The sequence below is a fragment of the Macrobrachium rosenbergii genome, chromosome 14, assembly GCF_040412425.1.
Source record: "Macrobrachium rosenbergii isolate ZJJX-2024 chromosome 14, ASM4041242v1, whole genome shotgun sequence".
Taxonomy (NCBI): Eukaryota; Metazoa; Arthropoda; class Malacostraca; order Decapoda; family Palaemonidae; genus Macrobrachium; species Macrobrachium rosenbergii.
In genome coordinates, this window is record NC_089754.1 from 45,720,703 (window position 1) to 45,745,237 (window position 24,535).

At 35.0% G+C, this 24,535-nt stretch overlaps 2 protein-coding genes across 10 annotated transcripts in view; one reads left to right on the top strand and one right to left on the bottom strand.

Annotated features, from left to right (window-relative positions):
* Positions 1-7,388, top strand: part of oys (oysgedart) — a 41,893-nt gene extending 34,505 nt beyond the window's left edge. For all 5 annotated transcript variants that reach the window (XM_067116787.1, XM_067116783.1, XM_067116784.1 and 2 more), the window contains 6 exons: positions 87-234; positions 1,127-1,307; positions 2,308-2,510; positions 5,501-5,698; positions 6,105-6,259; positions 6,510-7,388. In XM_067116787.1, coding sequence (XP_066972888.1) covers positions 87-234; positions 1,127-1,307; positions 2,308-2,510; positions 5,501-5,698; positions 6,105-6,259; positions 6,510-6,702 — 1,078 coding nt within the window. In that variant the 3' untranslated portion in view covers positions 6,703-7,388. The remainder of the gene's footprint in view (positions 1-86; positions 235-1,126; positions 1,308-2,307; positions 2,511-5,500; positions 5,699-6,104; positions 6,260-6,509) is intronic.
* The window catches only part of LOC136846082 (BTB/POZ domain-containing protein KCTD9-like), a 29,128-nt gene extending 5,401 nt beyond the window's left edge, over positions 1-23,727 (bottom strand). Inside the window, exons 1-11 of one of the 5 annotated variants that reach the window (XR_010855319.1) lie at positions 23,506-23,701; positions 21,269-21,390; positions 20,424-20,560; positions 19,950-20,058; positions 19,474-19,625; positions 18,815-19,038; positions 18,485-18,680; positions 17,391-17,501; positions 16,758-16,891; positions 15,779-15,936; positions 9,583-13,398 (exon numbers count right to left, since the gene is read on the bottom strand). Coding sequence is in view for 4 of the 5 variants with exons in the window: in XM_067116791.1 (XP_066972892.1) it covers positions 15,811-15,936; positions 16,758-16,891; positions 18,485-18,680; positions 18,815-19,038; positions 19,474-19,625; positions 19,950-20,058; positions 20,424-20,560; positions 21,269-21,390; positions 23,506-23,553 (1,248 nt within the window). In the remaining variant the exon portion in view is untranslated. Of the gene's footprint in view, positions 1-9,582; positions 13,399-15,778; positions 15,937-16,757; positions 16,892-17,390; positions 17,502-18,484; positions 18,681-18,814; positions 19,039-19,473; positions 19,626-19,949; positions 20,059-20,423; positions 20,561-21,268; positions 21,391-23,505 lie in introns of those variants that run through there. The other 4 variants (XM_067116788.1, XM_067116790.1, XM_067116789.1 and 1 more) reach the window with 4 other exon arrangements.
* Positions 23,728-24,535: the final 808 nt, after the last annotated feature.

Consider the following 24,535-nt stretch of genomic DNA (forward strand, 5'->3'; position numbering starts at 1 on the left):
GTGGTGCTTTTGTAATTTCAGTAAGTAGAGTATTCAGGAGCTTGTATTATGTAGATCAGGAATTTTCATATTTTATTTCATTACAGGAAAAAACCCTCCGCCTTACAGTACTTCAGTTACATGATCAACTTTCACTCAGTACTTGCAGGACCCTTTTTCATGTTTGCTGACTACCAAGACTTCATTGAGGGTACCCATTATGCTAAAAGGGCCCTTAACCATACTGTTCCCAAGGCAAGTTTCAGTGTAAAATGGTTCATATATGACCAACAACTTTAACTAGGTATGCTTTCTTGTTGTATTAATTCCCTGTGATAGTCAAACTTTTTGAAGACTTTTCAGTTAAATTTTTTGTTTATTAATGCTGAAAATGCTAGATATGAATTATAAAAATTTAAAAATCACAACTAGAAGATTTGAGTATTTGCAAATTTTCTTGAAATTCACTTAGTTTGAAAGTGTCACAGTTGTAACTCCAATAATTTCTAGACTTTTAAGGTTTATTTAGCCTATTTTTAATGCTATGTGTGACTTTTAAGAAGACTGTCTTTTATGGTTAGACTCTCCTGATACATACAGTAAATTTACTAAATCTGAAATACGAATGATACAACAGTGTGATAATAATTCTGTTATCATTTGTTGCCGTTAGTGTTTTCAAAATATACCATTTGTATGTCATGCATTACCTACAAGATTAATACAGTATACATTAGTGACACAATTTTGATGGTACCAAATGTTCTGTGTAGTGTCCTTTTGGCCCAGTTTGCATTGCTTTTTGTCTTACTTTTCATCTCTTCACTCTGGTCCCTTCCTACTAAGTCGTCCATCAGCAGCTTTGCTCCAGTTTTTAAGTTATGTATGTATTTAAGTACGTGTCTCCAGGTGAACTCTTATGATAGTCTAGAAATGTGACTTGGTGGTCTTGTTAAAATTATTTCTAATGATGATGATATCACCCATTTGAATTTAAATCCAGGGCTAAATTATCAAATATAATCACTCATAGCACAAATTAATTTATCTAAATTCACTGTAACTGATGTTTAAAAAAGGAAATAAAAGCTGAATTTTAATTGAAGTCACTCAGAGCAAAAATTAGATTAATAAAATTTTATTTCAGGATTCCCTGGATAGCAACAGAAATGAAAATCCTGAAGATGCAAAGGTAACAAAACGAGTATTGAAACCAGAGGAGGAACCTGATCCTACAAATGTATCTCTTTCAAAGGCTGGATTCTCATTTGTGTGTGCCTTTGTGACAGTTGCTATATTGCCAAAGTTCCCTATATCTCATTTAACAGGTAAAGTAGTGGAAATTTGTATGGCAGAAACTGTAAAAACTACTTTTAAAAATGTTTATGATCTTGAGCTAGGGTTTTGTTTCATAAATTATATTTCACAAGTAAATACAAACCGTTTATAAGGGCTTAACTATCAGTCAAGTGAGGTGTTAGATAACTCCAGATTTTCTTGGGTGTTAATTGTTAACTATCTTAATTGTATTAACTTTTTGAAGTACTGTAACTTGAACATAATATTTTTCTTTGTTCCAGAAAGGTCTTATTTTTTCTTGTTAATAATTTGGTTCACTGTAAACGAATTACACACGACAGAATAGAGCACATTTTGATGTGAAATGCAGGCTTTTTGTAAGGTAGACAGACAAATGAAATATATTCAAGTGAGGGAGAGAAAAGTACAGAGTATGGCATGATGGATCATTTACCCTGAAAATAAAGAAGCCACTTTTCAAGGTTAAACAAAAGTATCGGTCACGTTCATTTCAGCATCCTCTATGTGTAGTGCATTTGCTGGATTATTCTGTTAAGTAAGAAGTATTTTTCATTTTTTCAGACTTGAGTATATCCAGTAACAAAACTTGATAAAGTGAAGTCCCCTAAGTTATTGTTACCAGCATACTTGCTAATTTTTCATAAGTTTATAAAGACAGAATTTAATCTCCATGCCCTTCCTGCCAGAAAACATTTCCAATTCCTTAATTGGGAAATGTAGTTTTAGTGCCTGTTTATTAATTTGTTTATTTGTCTACATTACTTAATTAATTATGATCTGTGTAACATAAGGGCATTCTTTTCTTTAGGAGCCTGTTTAGCAGGTTGTGGCCTATTTGGCATCTTGCATATGAAATTGCATTTATTTTGATGGTAAAGTTATTATTACTGAATATGTTTCAACATTAGTAGTGATAATGATTATTTACAAAGCTTACACTTTTACAATAAAATAAATTACATTTTGCATACTTTCTTATTGATTAAGATGTGTTAATTTTTCTTACAGAGCCCTACTTTTTCAAGTCTTCCTTTATGTACAAGACAATGTACATTGTAGCAGTCACTTCACTTACTCGTCATGTTTATTACACGGGTTGGATCCTTGCTGATAGCATCTGTAACATGTCAGGAATGGGATTCAATGGTTATGACAATCATGGTGCCGCAAAGTGGGATCTCGTTTCTAATGTTAACGTCCTGGGTATTGAGGTAAGTCTAGTTAAGAATTGGTTTTTCTTACAAACCTGTTGATCATAAATAGCCTTACCATACCAGCTTGATTGATTTTAAAATAAGCAAAGTGTTATTACACTTACGTGATCCACACTGCACTCTCCTGCATCGTAGTAAATCATTCCTGTGTCTGATGACTTCAGAGTTTGTCATGTTGCTCTGCTGCTCAGGATTAGCACTCTTTTTCCAGTTCTGTGCTTTGCTGTTCATTTGTTTTTCTACTTTCATATGTTCATGTAATTAATTTACTTTATTTTGAGGTATTGTGTTTAGTTAGTTTATAGCTACTCTGCTATACCCTTTGCCTTTCAGTTGGTGACTTTCTACGACACCACTGGTGTTAATGTGACAACTCACCTTTTTTAAGTTTCCAGTCATAGTTCACGTGATTCATTAATTTAGTGTTTATTCATCAGTAATATGCTAATATTTATTACTGATTAGCTAACTGGCAGTGGGCTCTAATTCACACTAGGGGGAAAGTGAAAAAAATATTAAACTTTAAATAATATCAGTATAATCAATAATAGTAACCTTGCTGGATTTTTCTCTTTTGCATTGGGGTAACATTAGCTGTGTATAACATTTTGCCTTTTCACTAGTTCATAGTAATGGTTGTCTTTAGGTCTCCATATTTGATTCAGCTGTTCAGTACTAATGTCTTGATATTTGAATGCTTAGTATCAAGTTTTTTTTTTTTTATTGTGATACTATGCACTCCCCCTTACTAGTGTCAGCCCTTGGGTAAAAACATAATCATACTTTAAAGTATTTGTGCGGGCAGGGGTGGTATGGTTTGCAGTTCATTCATGTCAACCCTGTAAACAGATCCTCATTTACAGTGCCTTATGTATAAAGGGCAACAGTTTTCCCCCAGATGATGTGTAGTGTGAATGGGAGAAGAGGAAGGGAGGTGGCCATCCTCCTCTCTTTGTGAAGAAGGGGTTGTTGGCTGTCACACTGTTAGGCAACATAGTAGCAACAAGGGGCAAAACCTCAGGTCATCCAGGTCTTTTGGGATGGGTGTAGACTCCCTTTCAAGGATAAGCTACACCTCCCCATCTCACTGACCAATTTCTTTCACCTCATATTCACAGGACTTGATGAGATCTGCAAGAGTGGGTGATGTTTTATAAAGGGAATTGGAAATCATAGAAGATGGATACCCCTCATTTTGTGTTAATTTCATGCTGTTCCCGCATATAAAGAATGTGTACTTCCAGGTGCCTGCTCATCCAGACTCACAAAAATACCTGTGCTTTGTCTGCAGAGTAGTATATAAATTGAAGATACTGTACTTTGGCATGGTGACTGCCCCTCAAAAGTGTTCAAGTGGGTGTCAGTTTGGGCTCAATCAATGATTGTATAATTATGGCAGTTCGAGAACAGAAACTAAGGTGGGACAGATTACCTTCTAGCTTTTTGCCTATATTGAGGATTGTGATAAATTGTGAGAAGTCTGACCTGATCTCCAAGCAGCAGTCGAAATACTTAGGTATGTGATAGACATGGTGTTGGCAAATCCTTCAAGGGCACCTGTCGTCCCTGGAAAACTTGTCCCACATGGTTGGCCTCATAAGAGCTCACATGTAGTTGGGCTTGAAGAGATGATCATACATGACAAAACCAACACTCTGGATCCCTTTGATAGAGAAGGTAAAGGGGAACTTTGTATAGTGGCTGGACAGTAGGAACCTGTAGTAGCAGTTCTGAACACTTATCTACAGATGCAGCTGTTCTTGGATGCATCAAAGGTGGGGTGGTTAGCACACCTAAATGGTTTGCTCATCTTGGGTGTGTGGAACTAGGACATTCATTTATATGTCAACACAGCATCAAGATGGGAGATGCTCTACATTTAATACAAGCTTTTTGAAAGGAGTTTGGGACACTGTGCTGGTGACTGATACTAGTGTCATACACCAGCATGCAGGAAGGAATGATATGTGAACTGTTGTGTGCATTTGTAAGACTGGTGTATGAATTGGCTGTTCAAGTAGTAAGGATGAAATAAAAACTGTCAGTGTTCTTTTCACTGGTGCCAAACCCATAGGTGGTGATGGAAGATGCCTTCTGGCATCCAGTAGACAACCTGGACATGTATGCCTTTTCCCCATTATGCCTGATTTGAAGAAAGATCAGCTGACTACTGGTCACTCCCAATCTCAGGACGACCTTAGTGGTCCTGCAGCAGCCACAAGCCAAATGGTATTCAGACCTGCTGTCACTGCTGGTAGTGAGGCCGAGAGAACTGCTTTGTCAATTGCACTTATGGTGTTATCACCAATCCTGGCTAATGCCTTCAGGTATTCAGTGGAAACGTTGCTGCCAAATAAAGAAGTCTTATTTCAAGACAAAATTGAGTTATCCAGTACTAAAAAAATTCTCAGGACATTCTTATAGTAGAAGATAGAAAATTTGTATACTTGTGATGATAATCCATTAATAGGTTAAATTTTACACACTATTTCCGTAGATGCAAATCTCAATACTGGTTCATAAAGGACAATAATAAAAAAAATGCTTGTACAAAATCTTTCTGGATACAAAACTTTATCTTACAAAGGAATCAGTAGCATTCTGTGATGTATACTTGCTACAGTAATCCAATTTGTATAGACTATACTCTTTTGAGTCACATGTTTATCATTCATCATTAGTTGGGGTTATCCTACAATTGGTAACGCTATGAGACTGAACTTAACCGCATCCAATATGGTAATTTCAGCGTATGTAAAATTATAGTTTGTGACTGTATGTGTATATAAATTAAGGAAAACTTTAGTTTCTAAAGTAAAATCATTCTAAAATTCAGGCCCTTTTTTTGTTCCAAGAGTTGATATTCATTTTTGATACTGCAGCAAGTTACTGAAGGGTTCTCCTAGTATGCATGTTTATTCATTTAGTGGTAAGAAAGAGCATTAGCAGTTATAGATTGAATATTATATTAAATTAATACGTTTCAGTTTGGCCCAAACTTACGTGAAAGTTTAGAAGCTTGGAACTCAGGAACTATGAAGTGGCTTCGCTTCATGGTGTATGAAAGAGCACCTTTCCAGAAGACCCTATTCACCTACATGCTTTCCTCATTGTGGCATGGTTTCTACCCAGGCTATTACCTCACATTTATTGGTGGGGCCTTCTTTACAGTAGTTGCCAGAACAGTAAGTGTCAGACTATCTTTCCCTAGTTAGTAATCTTAATCTTAATGGTTGTGGATAGTGTAATTATACTTTTTGCAGTTACCTTTCAGACTTGTAATGCAGACGGTAAGCAAGCTTCATTTATCGGTCTTAAGATTGTAATAGATTGTAATAAGATGGTTTCTGTAATTACAATAGACAAGATTATTGTGATCCTAATTTCCTGCTTGTTGAAAATTTTCATTCTCTTTGTCCTAAGTGTGTAAAAAAATGGTTTCTATAATTACAATAGACAAGAGTATTGAGATTGTAATTCCCCTCTTGTTAAAAATGTGACTTGTGGACATATATATATGTACTGTGCACTGTAAAATATGATGGTTCATCTTCAGGTTCTTTGCTTACGAATGAACTTGTTACTCCCCAGGTTCGACGCTCTGTGCGCCCGCACATTTTAAGCCGTGGGCCCAAAGTAAAGTTTGCGTATGACATTGTTACATCTGTTGCAACTCGCCTGAATTTAGCGTATTTGACATTCCCCTTCGTACTTCTCCGGTTTTGGGGTACCATAGAAGTCCTTAAGTAAGTTTCATACTGACAAGTTTTTTGTTTAAAATTTAATGTTGACCCCAAATATTAATTGTATTATTAAGACATGGAAGTATCTGGCCTTTTTCAAGTCCTGAGTTAAGCACTGTTTACTCATGATTTATTATATAAAGCAACACTGTTTACTGCATATTTATATGTTTGTAATTACATTGTCTTGTGTACATGATCACAAAGTCCAGAAAAGGTATTTACAATGCTTAATTTTTATAAATATTTTCAGGTCATTATATTTCTATCAGACAGTGATAGGAATTCTCGTGATAGCAGTTCTGCCAAAGATTTTGCCCCCTCCACGTAATACTGGTAAACTGAAGCCGTCCAAAGTGCAGTCTGAAGCCTGTGCTTCACAAGTGGAAGCAGAGAAAACAGGAAATACTCAGCCACCAGAAAAAGATCACATGAAAGTTCATTAAATATCTATGGGAGATTTTATGCCAGTGAATTAATGCTTTTTTTATGCAAATATAATAACTGCAGACTGTTTCTGGCCTTCAAGATGCTTGCATATTATTTATCTGTAATTGCTTTTTTAACAGTCAAGTATGCATAGCATTTGAAAATTCTAGGATATATTTGTAATGGTCATGCATAGTTTCCAGGATGGTAATGCTAGTTTAATGTTATGTAAGACAGCTGTATAGGGCTATTTTGTATTGGATGAAATTATGCACAAAGCTCAGCACCAAATAGCATTCATTAGATTCTCAATGAAAATTACTGGTGCAAGGCTCGTGTCTTATTCCTTTATATTTTTATATGTTCATTCTTATGAAAGTGCAATTATCATCCTCACTGTTTCTCCAAAGTTGTATTGATATCACAGATAAGTTAAAGCTCTCAAAACTTTTTTATATATATATTTTTTTTTAAATTGGATTGGAGCAATCCTGAAATAGTAACATTGTGTGTAACCTAGTCAGTCATTTGTGAGTCAACTGGTTAATTTTTACAAAACAATATTCTCTCACATTATTGTTCTTATTTGTATGTGTTCACTGTTGGTAATATTGTGATTATCAATGCAATAATGATTTAAAACACCTTCAATTTTATAAGCAGTGGTTTTTTGTACCGGAAATATTTTAAACCATATGTAAAAGTAGTTTTTCATTTCTCCTCTTTTGTGTTGTTTGTTGTTATCAATTTAAAGTAATTCTTTCACAATTTAAACTACATAGGGATTCTGCAAGGTTAACTTACCCCAAAAATTGTCCTTTTATATACAGTAATTAATTTTGTTCCTGTGGGCATACAACCATTTGCCTTTCATGCACGGGGTATCCTTCAGTGAGTTGGAATGGCCATTGAATGTTGGTAAAAAATGTAGCTGAAATGGGGGAAGGAGGTTTTCCCATGCCCTACTCATGTGTACCATTCCAAGAGGGATGAAAGAGGAAAGAAGGGAGGTGGTTGTTGGCAGTGATGATCCCCCTCTACAGCTACCGCAAGTGGGGGGTTGCATGTGATGCCACTGGGCAATGTGTCCTTTGAGATGGAGTCAGGCTCACATTCAAGAACCTAAACCCTTCCCTATCCATGACACTGTTTTTGACATACTCTAAAATTATGAAAATTTTGAGCCTTGTTTGAAAGGGTGGAAATGATGATGATGAAAGGTTCCATCAAAATCAAGGATCACTGGTCATATCTTTTTGTTAGGGAAAGCTTCAGGGGGCTGGAGACCAGTCATGGATCTCTAGGCACTGAACAAATACATTTGACAGACTATGGTCACAAAGGAGACTGCTCACTTGGTGTAAGATTCCCTCAGAGGGAGACTTCATGATCTCAATAAACCTTCAGGATGGTTACTCCCAAATTCCCATCAGGACTCACAAAAGTACTTGCTTTGTGTGCAATAAGACAGTGTTCTAGTTCAAAGCTCTGTGCCTTGGACTAACAACAGCCCCTTAGGTGTTCACTCAAGTGTTCACCCTAGTGTCTGCTTGGGCTCATTCATAAGGCACCCACTCCTACAGTACCTGGATGACTGGCTGATTCTGGCCTCCTCCAGGGAAGGTCGTCTGCTGGAAGGCATGGTCTGCTAGTCTGTTGTGACAATCTAGGGATAGTGATCTATGGGTGGAAATCTGACCTCAGCCCCAAACAGTAGATGAAGTATCTGGGCATGTTTCTGGACTTTGTAGCAATGAAAGCCTTCCTGGTGGGCTTGCATCTGGAGAACTTCAGTACAGTTTCTGTCATATTAGGAAGGACCCAGTCAGTGGTGGCAAGTAGTTCTGGGTCATCTGTTGTCCCTGGAAAAGCTTGTCCCTGACATTCAGTCTCCTTCAGTCTCTTCAGTGACAACTGAAGCAGGATTGGTCATCATCCCAGGACCACCCTACCGAGCTTTTTCCTTTGAACTGAGACATGATAGTCAATAAAAATCAGGTTCTTCACAAGATAGACAACAGATGCTGAATGATCTACTCAGAGTAATCACAGGTTTAGATAGGAGTTTGGCAGTCATGTGTTTTTCACCATCTTATATGGCTACTTCCAAGAATTTTGTCAGTCGTGTGGTTGTTTCACCATCCTATGTGGCTACTTCCAAGAATGTGTAATGTTATGACAGAATACTGAATTGAAAGGACTGAATTATATTACAGTATTTGTAATTTTACTATAGATGTAAACTTCCATTTCAAGTTCATTGTCAGTTTTCATAGAATATCAGGCTAAATAGTAGTTTTTAATTTGTTTTTTATATTCTCCAATGCCTGTGAGAAAAACAGTCAGGGTTATGTTAATATTAATTTCTGTAGCTTGCCAACATGTTTCTAGTTTGGATTTCATTTGATAATATAGCGATATAACATTTTGGTATAAGGTGCTGTTTTTTTTTTTTTTTTTTTTTTTTTTTTATTACCTATTTCGTTCTGTATTGATATTTTCTGGAAATTTGAGGTACTTTACTTTTTGTTACAATATATTCCTTCAAACAATGGGATTACCCACACCTGCTAGAAAACCTTGCAGATGTCAGTGTTTTCTGTGTAAGCCAAGACTATGTACGATCAGTGGGTCTGTAATAATAAGCAAATACCTGAAAATGGCTTGGACATGAACAGAAATCAGCTCCACTTAAAAGTTCATGTACTGCCCCTACAATTCCATAATGGTTTTCTTGTTGAGAAAATAAAACAAAAAATAACAACCAGAAATGGTAATTGGATTACCATGAGAACTTAAGTTAAAATAAGCTACAGTATTTGGAATACAGTACTACTGTTTTATAAAAACTATGATATAGTTCCATAATATGAGGGGGGCCGCAATGAAAATTAAACATTATAATACAATTTATATGAAAAATACCTAGAGAACATCACCTTCTACAGTGTTCAACTTACTACAAAACAACTACAAGTTGCATTCCAAATAGGTTGCATGGACTACTTGCAGCTAAATTTTACATTTATTTGTTTATAAAACTTTAAATCTTTGAACTTATACAGCATTACAATTCTGATATGAATTTTAATTCAGTGATAGTCTTTAGTTAGTGAAAGATGGACCAGTGCAAACCTTCAACACAAACATGCCAAACATTTAATACTACCTTATTTGCACATGTGGAATTATGTAATACATTATTTAGTTCTATGTAGATACTAAAATAAGTACACATACTGGAATTATATACTTTGCTAACCCACTATCAAAACATCTAAGATGACTAACTTTTATTTATGTCCACAAGTTACTGATCAGTCAAATATTGAAATTTCAAAAAACAACAAAGCGTGATCTGCTATACTTTTAAATTACATGGTATTGTCAAATATATAAAATTCATACATGATAAAGTACATTATAAATACTGTACACTACCCACGCTACTAAACATTATAGATCTAACATTTATTACCAATATTTATATGAATACACACTTCAAAGTGATTTTTATGTTCAATAAATACAATCCTCTTATTATATGTATCTTACATGACTGTTGTGACTTTAGCTGAAAATTGAGTCATCCAAATATGAGAGAAGTCTTGTTGTTATAGATTAAGCCTGCCTTGTACTAGCTGAGGGTCCTGTTCATAAAGAAGTCCAAAGCAAGTACATCCTAAATTCCTCATGAGAGGAACCCCATTACTAACTAAAAATATCATGCCATTTCAGAAACAGATGGGCTCAAAAGTACATTCTAAATCCTACTCACGGAAGTATGTAGTATATACGATTAGATACAGAAGACCCTCCGATAGCAGCAACCAACCCTTCCAAATTGATACCCCATGGGGTGCAACTTACACCATGCCTTGGTATATGCAGTGTAGACAGTATTGTATGTAAGGTTCCTTGCAGCATCCCTTGGTCCCTAGATGCACTTTTTTTTGTCTTTTGAATTTCATCTGTATTCTCTGGTCTCTCACCAACTTATTAATTTTACCCCGCTCAAAATTTCAATTCTTATCAAAAATGAAATCCTACAGGTGATCCCTTTGAAGATCCAGAAATGTGACTCGGTAACCCTATCAATTCACTTGAAAATATGGTGCAATAAACAACCATTTTCAAAACACAAGTGAAGCATTACCTATCCTTCCCTACTAACCAAAACATTCCCTTTAATGTCTGTTAAGTTCTCAGGTACACCATAGATTGCAGAATTGGAAATTTACAGTCATTATTCTGATTGTACACATATGTCCTTTGGAGTATCCTTTGCTTTGCCCTTGTGTAAGACATACAAAGCAGGCAGCCATTCTCTTATCCTCCTTCCACATTAAATGCTTCAAATGTAGTAAATATTAGCAGTAAAATGTGCTTTCATTTCTTATGCACATTTCCTTATAACTTGATCCAACCTGTAATTGATTCTGCCTAAGTATTGCTAAGAGTATGCAAAATTTGATTCCCTGTGTCAAGAGAATGCAAGCCTCCACACTGGCTGTAAACTTCCTTCAGGATACTAGAAGCTCCAACTGGTAATTCTGGTTTCCTAATTCTTTAGGAGCTTGGCTGCAGGGAATATACAACTACTTCCATTTCTTAATGCAAGTTTCCGTTCACATTTATTTCATTTTTATTCATCTTGAAACATATATTCTGATGAGTAAGCCTGATTAATTTCTTAGTACAGTACAATGCCATTAAAGCCTCCATACTTAAGCATTCATCTAAATCACAGCACAAATACACATTCCTTAAAAGAGGCTACATACTGGTGTCATCTGTAATACCTGCAATCAGTTCTTTAAAATCATTTACAGTTATCCCTTGAATATTGTGGGTTTTGATTTTAAGGATTCGATAATTTTACATTTTTCAGAAATAATTAAACAAAATTTTCTGAGCCTAACTGGTTCTCTTGACTTATAATTTGAATAGCTCTTTTTTACCCTACATTGATGATGCTGTACTGCACAGGATTGTACAAACTAAAAAGTATACTGTAGTGTACTGCACTGGTAATTAGGTACCTAACTGACAGTTTCTGCTGATTATCAGTAAAGTTGTGATTAATAATACATACAGGTACACAGAAATAGGGACTTCCATCATTAGCAGATTTTCACCTTCACAAGGATGAGCAACCATAATTCCTGCAAACTGGTTCTTTCTAGTGAAATTCTACATTGAAATGCTCCTCATGCAGCAAATTTTTGAATCCTGATTAAAGCTCCATGTTGGTGGTGCTTAAATCAGGAGACTGTCCCTCACCTAAGGGATATGCTTCCTCTGGAATTATGTTCCTACAATAACTTTAACAAATGGATAATAACTAAACATTATAATGTTGCAATATGTTCTCTTAGTAAAATTACTAGCAGTTAATCAGTACACAAAAAAAAACCATATGATAAAATGCAATTACCTCTTGGAGCAACCAATCAGCCTTAATGAATTTGAAGGAAAAAAGTTAGCACAAATGTATTTAAATATCTCCACACAATTGTCTTTTGCATGATATGAATTAGCAGAAAAATAACAACGCTGTTCTTAACCTCATATAACATCCGTCTTGTTTAAGTTACAGCATTTATCAAGATGCATCATGAACTTGAGTAACATATAGCATTTAAAATACAGCAGCATCTTCAACTAATGCAAGTGTGTGCATCTTAACAGATGGCAACATCCTTGACATGCACACAAATGAAATGACTACCCCTACACGTACTTTTAGCCCATGTGTACTGACGACTACCATCATACTAAACGCAATCCTGATACATACAAAAAAATTACCATACCGCATTTAAATACAGAATCATTATACTGTACTGGCTTTATCTAAAGAAGTAACATTGAGAGAGGAGAAAGAAAGAGAATAGCTAATACTCACTTGCATCTAACAAAGCCGAGGTAGTGAAGGCATTTGTGCATTAGAGTAGTACTTTGTAAGAGTACTCTCGTTAGTGAGGTATAATCACCTAATAAGATGATTCAAGACTTCTTCCATCTGCTGAACACTAAACTCTTGGCTGACTGCATCATAGTGGGCAAACGTGCATTAGTTAATTCAAGAGGTCTGTATTTTTTATGGACAAAAGTTACCTATAAAAGCTATACAAAGGTACAAGTCATAAATATTTGAAAAATGAGCACCAACAGATTAAAGACTGTTTACCCTGTTAATCATAAGGTAAATAGTTTACTGAAACATCAACATGAGACTTCTCCATGCACTAGAAACTGTTGTCAGTATACAAAATCTTATATTATTTACTGAGAACAAACACTGAAGTACTACTGTCACATGATATCAACACAAGTCTTGAGCATTTAACATGGTACAATTACCGTTTAGTAGTTCATAAACCACAATTTTCTCCATTCATCTAAGTACTGGTGAGTGTCTAAGTAGTTGTGGTATCACACACTAATCACTGTTACCCACTAATGCTGTCACCTGCAGTGAGAAACTTCATTCAAACAAAATCACACAAATGAAATGTGATGTAATGAGAAAAAATTAATTTTTTCTATACCAGCCAATTACTTATACTGCCTACAATTTTGTTCGTTAAGATGTCCCCTGGTAAAAGTTCTCTGAAAGAAAAGGACAGCAGCAGTAAACAGCTACTGTGTCTGCATACGGAGCCATCAGTTCCTGGCTGTCAACCCATTTCAACAGTGAGGAAGCAGGGCTGGGAAGAGGGAATATTTTTATATATGAGTAACTGGTTCATACTGAAGAGATTGAACTTGTTTCCAAAATATACTATTTGTTTTATTACTATACTACTACTTATATTCCCTAAACAAATTTTGGTGTGGAGAAATAGAGTTGCCATTGCCCCAGAACTGTAACAGAGAACTAAAGGATCCACCTTTAAGTTGAACCCATTACTCCAAAGCTCAGGGAGCTGTGTCTGAGATACAACTCTGAACATAAATAGTAATGTAAGTACACTATATGATTTGTGCAAACCTTCAGGGGAAATCTCCAGCCTCAGCTAAACTCTGAAAAGGAACTGTTATACAGTGTGAATCCTCACTACTGCTGGCATTTCCATGAAAAGTTTAACACAGAAAATGACAGGACTAACCTATTATGTGCAATGTAGCAGATAAACCATGAGTCTTTATTTAGAATACCATACTTCAAGAACAGAATACAGAATTTAGGCCAAAGGCCAAGCACTAGGACCTATGAGGCCATTCAACCCTGAAACAGAAATTGACAGTAAGGAGGGTTTGGAAAAGGAGAATGATAGATCTCACTACCCACGACCCCCCCCCCAAAAGGAAATGGGGATGAATTGTCCCGCTGCCACCACAAAGTTTAATGAGTTTGATTCCCCAGCTTTACACAAACCCACCAGTAAGACGCTCTGATCTCATGGACTCTAACTTTAACTGGGGTAGCTTTGTCACATCAGTTTGAGAGCCAGACCAGGATTTACATATCCAAAGAGTGCAAGAGTTTTGAAAATGTTTTCTGTTTCTATATGATGGCATCCTTGTTTTATAAATATCAAGTTTAACCTTGATTTAATAAAAACCAAACATTTATGAGAAGACTACCAAACAGTTAGTTACAGAAAATGTATGGTTTTCCTAGAAATTCAGCAAATATATTTACATTTGGTGTAGTTTACACAAGCACAGTGCATTTGTCTATGTATACACATGCACAATACATATACACTTCACGTACAAACACATAGACTGATAGACTGAGACACTGACTTCTGGGCGAGAGAAGTTCTGACACAACACATCCAGGCACTTTTCACTGCACACTAATCAAAACAAAGCCATCAACTTGGGAGTGTTCCCACCTTATTTTTATGATTACATCTTATTTTTATGATTACATCAAATCTTGTTTTTGTATGCTTTTTATTTGCAAATTTAAGCACTCATTGATTGTCACTGCTGGAGTTACCCATCAGATGCATGGGAGGAGAGTGAGAGTGGGAGGAGACTTGAGTAGCTGAGTACTAGTTTAGTCAGCATATACATAAACTCACAGGAATGGTATTAGAATTGGATTATTGGCTACTAGGGCCTACAATAGATCTGCTTGTCAGCTTAAAAACAAAAAAAGCTGTCCATGGATTAGTGACAGACTAATATGATTAGCATTTCTTTGAAAAGTAAACATTCTCTCTCACTCTCTATATCTCTAGGTTATTCTTGATCTCATGGAAACTGGAGGAAAAATGCACCAGTTACTTAAGGATGTCAGTTGTTTAAATACTAGATACCAGGTAGGTTACTGGGCCAAGGAAGATCAACGCTGATGTTGAATCATAACAAACTGCTGCTGTTTATATGAACAGCTGAACTTTAGTCATCAAGAAAGACTGAATAAAATAAGTATTAAGACAAAGAATGAAAGAAAAGAAAAAGGGGAAATGAGTATTGAACTAAAATTTCTGCAAAATTGGGATCAGAAATAACATGTGTACTCTGACTGCATACACATAGGGGAATGGCTGACAATTGTTGATGGTGCTGATGTTCCCAAATGTGTGGTTAACATGGGAAGGGGGGATATTCTTTCTCTTCTTATTCTTTACCATACTGTGTGTATCTTGTGGTGCTGATTGCACATACAGGCTCATGGAAACTGATGGGATTGATGGTAAAACAACTTTATACCCTTTAATGTTATACCTTTTCTTTAGGTAAAGCAACTAGATACAGATACCAGGTTGAAGCAAACTCAGTTCTTCATGCAGTTTTACAGGAAATAAATTATTAATTAAAATAATTACACAATACTTGGGAGCTCAGTCACAGGTAGTTGCAATTTTAGTAATCTTTACATTATGAAAAATATCTGAAATGAATCCTAGTTATTGTAAAAACTTTAATTTCCATACAGTACAAGCAAAGAAATACAGTAAAACAATTCACAATTACCTAAAAATGCATATGACCTATGAATGTAAAAAGTAGGATATAAATGAGCTAACCACTTGGTTGTAATTAGTCATAATAAAGTTATTCTGGCACTAGTAACAATCTAATTGTTGTAAAACAAAATATAATTAAGAAAATGTATAGAAAATTTACCTTTCTGCTTCTTGATTGACTTCAAAAACCATTTAAAGGTCACATGTCATGGTCTGAGACATGTGAAGGGGAGTAAGCATTAATTCAAAAGCAGCATCCTTTAGGTTAGCACCTCGTAAATTGGCCTCTTGCAAATCACTCCCAGATAAATCACAATTCTGGAATGGAAAAAGAAAAAGTTTTAAACAATACTGTCATACTGCATACATTACTAGAAAAAATACGTAAACTTCTTGAATGACAATTTAAAATAAATAAAAGAAGTTATATTTTTGTGGAGCTGTAAATCCTCATATATTAGTGACACACACTGCATCTCCATCACACCTAAATCTACATAACATTATCATTAATCATCAAGTGTTAATGGTAGGGATAGGCTTCAAGAAAGTTGTAGCATCCCTCTTATGAGTGACATTGCAGAGATAGGATTTGGCAAAGCTGTTTTGACAATGTCAGGTGCCCAACCTAACAATGGTATAGTGTATGGAATTGTGAATGAAAAAGCGTAAAGATTATTCAAGTGGGGAGAATTCTCACATTACATAAGGCTGGCACCTAAAAGAATGGGAAAGGCATTTACTTCTGACTACTGTAATGGGATGGGGTCACACATCTGTGAAAAGTGACTTCTTCCTGTCAAGATTCTTTTTATCAAGACATCAGAATTCAGCAATGCAAATAAGGATAATTATGACTGATGGATTTGTCATGAAACAAGATGCAATTACCTAATAACCTGGAGAGAGTGTGTACGAGTGTTACCTAAAGGAATTCAAGCACAATATTGTGGAAATCCATAGTACAGATGGTATGAAGAGCCAAAGACTGAAAAAAAATGGCTATCAACATCTGGTGTCAGGAGCCTCAGATAATTCAGCAGCCATAAACATCAGAACAGATATTGCAATTAATTAAGTACAGCATAATTAAAAGGAGGAATGACAAGCCCCTGTGTTACTACCAATGGTATACTTACCTCTAAATCAGCACCCGCCAATACAGCTGCCCGTAAATCACAGTTCTTAAGGTTGGCATTCTTCAATGTTGCAACTCTGAGATTTACACCAGCAAGCATGCTGCCTTCTAATACAGCACCCCTCAGATTTACACCTAAAAATAAAGCATCAACAATTAATTTTGAAAGATTAATACAGAGTATGGGGTAGGTACTTTTAAAAATGGGTCAACAATTAATCTTGAAAGATTAATAAAGGGAATGGGGGTGGATACTGTTAAATAAAGCTGAAAGAGGGACAGGACTTTGTTCCTCTTTTGAAAGTGTTGACTTTCTTAAATAACTGAATAAATGACAAAAAGACACTGAAGGATTCTTCTTATCAATCATTAAATGTTTTTAGTTGGATTACCCTCTTATAATCTCTTAGTAGCTAGCAATTTTAAGAGATTGCCATTACACTATATAAACAGAAACCTTTGAACATTTTCAAGTAAAGGATTAGCACCTGAAATTTGAAAGGAAGCCAATATCCATACCCCTAGATAATCAATCTCAAACCAGATATAAAACATTCCCCACATTGCAATGTAATTCACTGGGAGTTGGTTATCATTATTATTATTATTTTAACATGAAAACTGAGTCACATACCTTAGACACAGGTTTTTACCTGATGGATTTGTCCCCAAACAGGGTATAAATTGGAGCAAAGTAATGTTGAAGAAGTTGAACACCAATGTAAGATGAGACCAAAGGGATTGGCTATAAAGTAAAAGGAGGATGAAAGCAATGCAACTTGGGGCTGAAGGGACACTGCAAAGAAACTTTAATACCATCTACAATGGAGATGGTCAAGTACTACAGTACCGTATGTACCCAGTCTCAGTTAAAATAACCACAAGATGAAAAACATTGAAGGAAACTACAGTTATAACTAGTGTTGCAGGTTCTAAGGTTACTGAATCTAGAAGTGTGAGTTCTGACAGGCAGCACTTTGGAACTCTATTCTCATCATGATGCTGATGTACTCTTTATCTTAAAAGCTAATTTTGATTCAATATTTTATATTTCTTCATCAAACAGTCACAAAACTAATACAGCAAGCTTCAAAAGACTACTGATATATTGAGGAAGAGCAGAAAAAATGCAAGGAGATCTGAAAGGGGGATGAATGTTAGATGACAGTGAATAATCTGCTATTTCAAAACCACAATGAGTTTAATGACTGAACATGAACAGTGGCACTCAAAATGGAGAAGTACTAGTATATATACCTTTCTTCTCGTCTTGTAAAGCAAAATCATAAAAAATGAGGGAAGAAGGACAAGAAAGTACAAGGAGTCAATCATTCTTCAAAGTTTCAAGTCATACAAACATGTCTCCAAGATCCCCTTAACTTTTAGTTTCTGAATATGTCACCAATGGGATTCCAGTAATCTATGTTGTGGATCAATCAAGTTCACAAATACAGTATATGCTTAGGGGTTGTGTTTTATCATCCTCATCATCAATAACATTTTTACAAAAGCCTTTCCCCTTACAGAGTTAGACAAGAGATGATTTCTCTGCTGAATTATATATAAAATGAACTCTCTCCACTGTCTTTCATCTTGTGTCCTTTCTACCTCACTTTCCATTTTGTCTACATCAATTTCTAAATCTGTACTTGTAACAAAATATTTGATACTTGAGATTAACATAGTAAAAATTGGAAATGTGAATTTCTGGTTTATATTTAAACACACCTTCACAATAAGATCTTGTTCCAGCTGGATCTTCAAAGTTACAAGAGCGAAGATTAGCATTCTCTAAATTTGCACACAAAAGGCGCACATTGAGCAGCTGTGCCCCTTCCAAATTAGCACCACGGAGATTAGCCCGTTCAAGACAGCAGCCATTCATATTTGCTCCAGATAGATTACAGTGGGACAGGTCTGCAAACTATAATAATGGAAATTACTTTAACTGGATAAGGGAAAAAAAATTAGAAACAAAATCATATCTTAGAAACCAAGTGAATTCATATATTTTTCCATCATTTTTTGCTGTATTTCCACAAGGATAAAAATACATACTTTAAAGTTAATGTTCCTAAGGTCTAACTTTGACAAATCTGCACCCTGTAGGTTGACCCCCTGAAAACGTAGTTCATCTCGATGATGTGTACTCAAGAGGGCTTTAACTATGTCTCTTCTGGTCAATGGTTCAAGTTCTCGTTTGTAATCTCTTGAATTGATTAGTTCTTCTAAAATAGGTACTGCTGAGGTTAAGCCAAAGAACTTCGCTTCTTCTAACACTCCTGTAAAGAAAGAAATATGGTGCAACAATGTATAAATTCAATAACATTTTATCAAGGTATACCATTAACTAACATTTCTTGAATTTCATAAGACTGCTCAAAAGATTTTCTCTTAAATGAGAGGCAAAGCTAAAGAAAAGGTTAAAGTTTAAAAGTTTGATGGTTTAAAATTCAGCATTTTCTTGAATCTTTCTGGACATTGGAGCATAAATGGGGGATCTGTCTATTATATGGACAGATTATGGGCTCCGAGTTATATTTTTGCAACCATGCTGTTTAACAATTTTTGCAACCTTGCTAAGGGTCTGTAATGTCCACAGGAAGATTCAATTTCCAGTTATGATTTATCAAACCCAGACCTCTGTATGATTACTAGTAAAAAATGTATAGAATTAACAGAAAAAGTATGCTAATGAATGCTAGAGTCTTTGATACCTTCTGGATTTATCCCAGGATCTAGGATCAATGTCCCATTTCTAAGATAATTTAACAGAGGTTCGAAATATGTGTACGAACGATCAATCAGATATGCTCCATGTGCATCCCTGTTGCTCGGTGGTAAGCAGGAATCTTCACAATCAAACATTCTGTTAAAAGAGAAACATTAATATTATACCATGAAGCAGAAATGCAGTCAATACATAATTTCTTGATAAAAAAAATACTTTCTTATACAAATCCATCAGTTCTGCCCATATTCTGGACAATGAATACTATAAGGGAGAAATCCAAACCATCCTGACTTTACATCATAAAGAACATGGCCGAAATAGTAATAAATAATTATTGTAATATTCTGACAGTTATAATGCATGATTTGCAGAAAGATATTACCCTAAACTATATGGAAACAAATAAGAAGTTTGGTTTTTTTAGGGTTACCTGGCGTCTATAAAATTTGCATCACTTACTTTGCTAACATAGAGTTTGGTTCTTTGGTGACTAGAGTTGCCCGTGTTGTGGAGAAAATTTGGCCTCCTACATTAAGTGTTACCCAATCATGTGTGGAAGAAACATTTTCTGGAATGGAAAAATAAATTCTAGATAAATAAACACACCATTTCCTGCCTTTCTGAACGAACTCTTTAAGATTTAACTTCTGATTAAATGCCATAACTAAGGTTACATTTTTCACTGTACTGCCATGCTGATGCTTCGATATCGTACATTAAAGATCTGAGAAAAATGTCTAAAAGCTCTCACAAAAGAAGCATGTCGATTCAGATGTACTAAGATTGAAAGTCAGTGGTACACTACTTGCACTTAAAAATTAATATATTTTTAAAGTTGTTTACATTTCCGGTCTTTGCTACCTGAAGTAATAAACATAATACTGTATCAAAAAGTTTCAGCATAGCAAAAGCAGTCTTCTGATATGTACTTACCACAAGAAGATATTGGACCCGCTACAGATACATTATTTGTACCTGCACCAACGTAACCACGAGGTCTAACTCCAGGGCTAGGTTGTGCAGGTAAAACAAAGTCTTCCCCTTCTGAGACGTATAGTATATCATCATCTCTGAAAAATTCAACGTACCATAAAATGCCCTGAGATTTTACGTCATACTTTTACTAGGAGGCCAGCTCTAATGAAATGAATAGTAAATATACCGTACTTATGATTGTAAACAGAAACAACTAACTGATTAGTGATTATATGCTAAATCTAAAAATAACAGCAAGTGTTGTAAATAAACATTTAATAATTTTCCATTGGAAACACTATATAAAATTAATAACTGATAAGTACAGTACTATACTGTATATTTAAATGATCATAATATACAAATTTAATTAAGAGCAAATCTCCTTTCTTCTTTGGTAGCCCCGAGGTGTGCTCAACACTGGTTGACTTGGTCATTGTAGACTGTGTCCAGTTCCTGTTTTGAACATTTTTCACTTGTTTACTATGTTTATTTAATAACAAAATGCAGTATTTTATCTCAATATCATACAGCATTTTATGAATGATATGTACATGGTTGTCCAACAGTCATATTCAAAATAATACTGATATCGCAACTTCCACATACCTTAAAATATTAAGAGTGGCCCACTCGACATTAGGTCTTATACAAAATGGCCCAACGAAAAAAAATTAGAAAGCCATGGACTAATGCATTTAAAAATAACATATATATTACATCATTTGATTTCTAAAAGACCTTGAAAGCACTTACTACAAAAATTAGCATTAGGATAATGACAGCTTCATTATAACACATACCTAATTAGTCTAATGTCATCTATAAGTCCTCCTTGAGGTGTGTACAGGTGAGTTGCACGGATGCCAAGCTTCTGTGATGCCCCTGCAAGCACTTCTTCAAGGGAATGAGTCACTAACAATACCTAAAAGGATATGAACATGAGACACTTGACCTTAACTGCCTATAGTACGGATTTCCCTTTACAACCTTTACTCTTTCTCTCTCTTTATTTAATATATACAAATACAGCATATATATACAGTACATACATACATACAGTATATATATATTGTATATATCTGTAGTTGCAATTCAAATTCAAATTTATAAGTTTTTGAGGCAATGTTTTTGAAAATTGTCATCATTCAGTCTATCATTAAAGAATTTACAATTAAAAAAATAAAATCAAGAAAACTTTCTGCATATGACTCTATAAGTAAGACTAATTGGTCCAAATGCAGTTGAAAGCATGAAGACTCAGTATTTTCAAAATGATCTATCATAAACTTTATTCCAGCATCTGTTATTTATATAATTTAACATCAATATTAAAGAAGGATCCTGTTTTCTAAGGGTCATTATAAGTTGCATTAAAAATAATTACTATATTAGCTGCATTTTTAGTGTATATATAGTAGATATTATCAATCTTCCTAATTAATATTTTCTCACTGCTACTTTGGTTAGTAAGTAACTGTCCAATGTTCATTTCTGCATTATCTGGAAAGACTACACATACTATTAGAATTCCTTTAATATAGAAATATGTAGATACAGAAAATTTGGGAAAGGGTGCAATCCAGTGGAAAGGCATAGGTCGTCAAGCAAATCAGAGATAATATTTCTCACAGCATCTAGACTACATTTCTCTCAGGCTGTGCTGAATGTGAACACGTCTGGGGTTGGTGCAAAGATTGATCAAGGGGGTTAGGTCCTGTTTTATACAAAGGGGTAACATTGTGAAACATGGAGAGTGCACTCTGATTGGTCCAAAGGATTTATGTGTGATTTCTCAGTTCTTCTGAAACAGCGGAGCTTTGTCTGGCCTGTCTGGTGTTGTATAACTCATGCCTGGTATTATTCTATAATTTTCTCTGCTCGTAAATCCTTTGGATCAATTAAAGCATAAATCCTGTTCCATAACACTACCCCTGCTATAAAAGAGGCAGGAACTGACTTGGATATAATCATAATAAGCAGAGCTTGAGAGAAACGTACTCTAGACACTTTACAAGAATTAATGTTTTCAATTCACCTGATGACCCACACCTTCCCACTGGATCTCACCCTTTCCTGAAATTTTTTGTATCTAATGACTTCTTTATTAAAAGAACCCTAAATAGTATGTGCAGTCTTCTCCAATAATAAAGAAATGAATATTGGAAAGTTACTTGCAAATTAATGTATCAATAAGAAATGCTAATTAGGAGGACTGGGAAAACCTACTGTAAACTAAATACAGCCTATGCAGTGATAAATTTTAACACATTTAAAAGAGGATATCCTTCCAATCTACACTAACCTAGGTCATTAGTGTTATCTACTTTAAATAGTCTGGGATATACTAAACTGAGAATTGCTTATTTGTCACGACAGTTGTTTCACCACTCTGTGGCATATATATGTATGTTACATTATGAATGAAATATGCTTATAGACACTATTATGTCTTCCAACAATCGCAATATAGTATATCACGATTTCTTGATGTTACCTATCAGAAGCCTATAGGGAAGTTTCAGGAGCTTGTATCCCCATTACACATGAAACAACGTAAGGGAGGATACGAGTTAAGTCATATGTTAAAACAATATCCTACATATCTGTCCTGATTCCTATTATGCTAATATAACGATGGGCAAATAAATTAACTGATTCACAAGACTCGTAAATAATGAAATCTTTTGCTAAAATGCTATCACTGAAATTAGCTGATAGCAACTATAAGAAAAATGGATTTGAATTATGCTACTTAGCATAAACCTGCCACCATTTCCTGGTAAGACGTACATTCTTTTTTATTTTCCCACTAGCAATCTGACCCGAGATTAAGGTTAGGTTAAGATAGGTTTGCTTAAAGGTAGGTTAGTGGCCTAGGCTAACCTATGGCACATAGCATGGCCTAACACTGGTAGATTACCAATAAACAGTGAATATTTTCGATAGCTTTATTTAAGATCTAAAATTATATGCTTACAGTATGGCTATAGCTAAAGGGTAGCTTGAGTGGTTGACCGACCTTAGGGGTTACACCTACCTTGCCATCGACTCCTGACCCATTTCGGAAGAGTATAACTCTCTTCATGACCACAGTTAAGTTCACCAGCTTCCGCTGTGCCAATCAACACATTAAATTATGCATAAAATATGCAAATATAAAGATATTAACGTTCTTCATTACAAGATGTCTTTGTTTCTTGAAGTTAACGATGTCTTGGAAATGTTATGCACTCAAGGTTTGAGGAACCTAACAACTAGCACAATGATGGGTGTGTTCTTTTGAGTCCATTTCGCGAAAACAACTTTTTTTATCTGATATATTCAATATTAATGTAAAAAACTATTAATAAATTTTATTTTTCACATATATAAATAGATCTTAGTTCAGGTATACATCAATATTTTGTGTAAAGTTGAAATTTAATTAATTTCGTAATGAAATATACATAATACACCTTCCCAAATTTTCACTGTTTATTTTGTAAACAAAGGCAAGAATTCTGAAGAGTGATATCGTGAAGAAATTGACAATGAATCATTACAATCGAAAATGAGTTCCGGACATTGGATACCATGTCATAATGAAGCTAAAATCAAGATGTTGAACAAGAAAACCAACTTCAATGGTAAAATAGAATTACATCACTGGGACCAGATCAGAACACTTCTTTGATTGCAAGTTTGCAACAAAAGGCTGTAGACTAGAACTAGACTATATCCCAACCCTAATAAAAGATACATTAAAAGATAAATTAGATACACGATGAAAGTTAAAAATTAGAATAATCCAGGAAGCGCTGGGCGTCAAAATACATTTGCAAACAACAGGTCAATGGTCCATTATCTGTACATATGGGTACTATGTTACGAAGAGCAGATTTACAATAATTAGTCAAAACATGGATTGGCTGCGACTCCATTATGAGATACAGTGATGTGAGAATAATTATTAATATTAAGATTTATTGTCTGCAGAGAGTGCAAGGAAAAGGCGACAGTTGGCAAAAAGAATAAAAAAGCCAGAATTAATCAAAGTGCTATGATATTGATGGTCAAAAAAGAAAAAA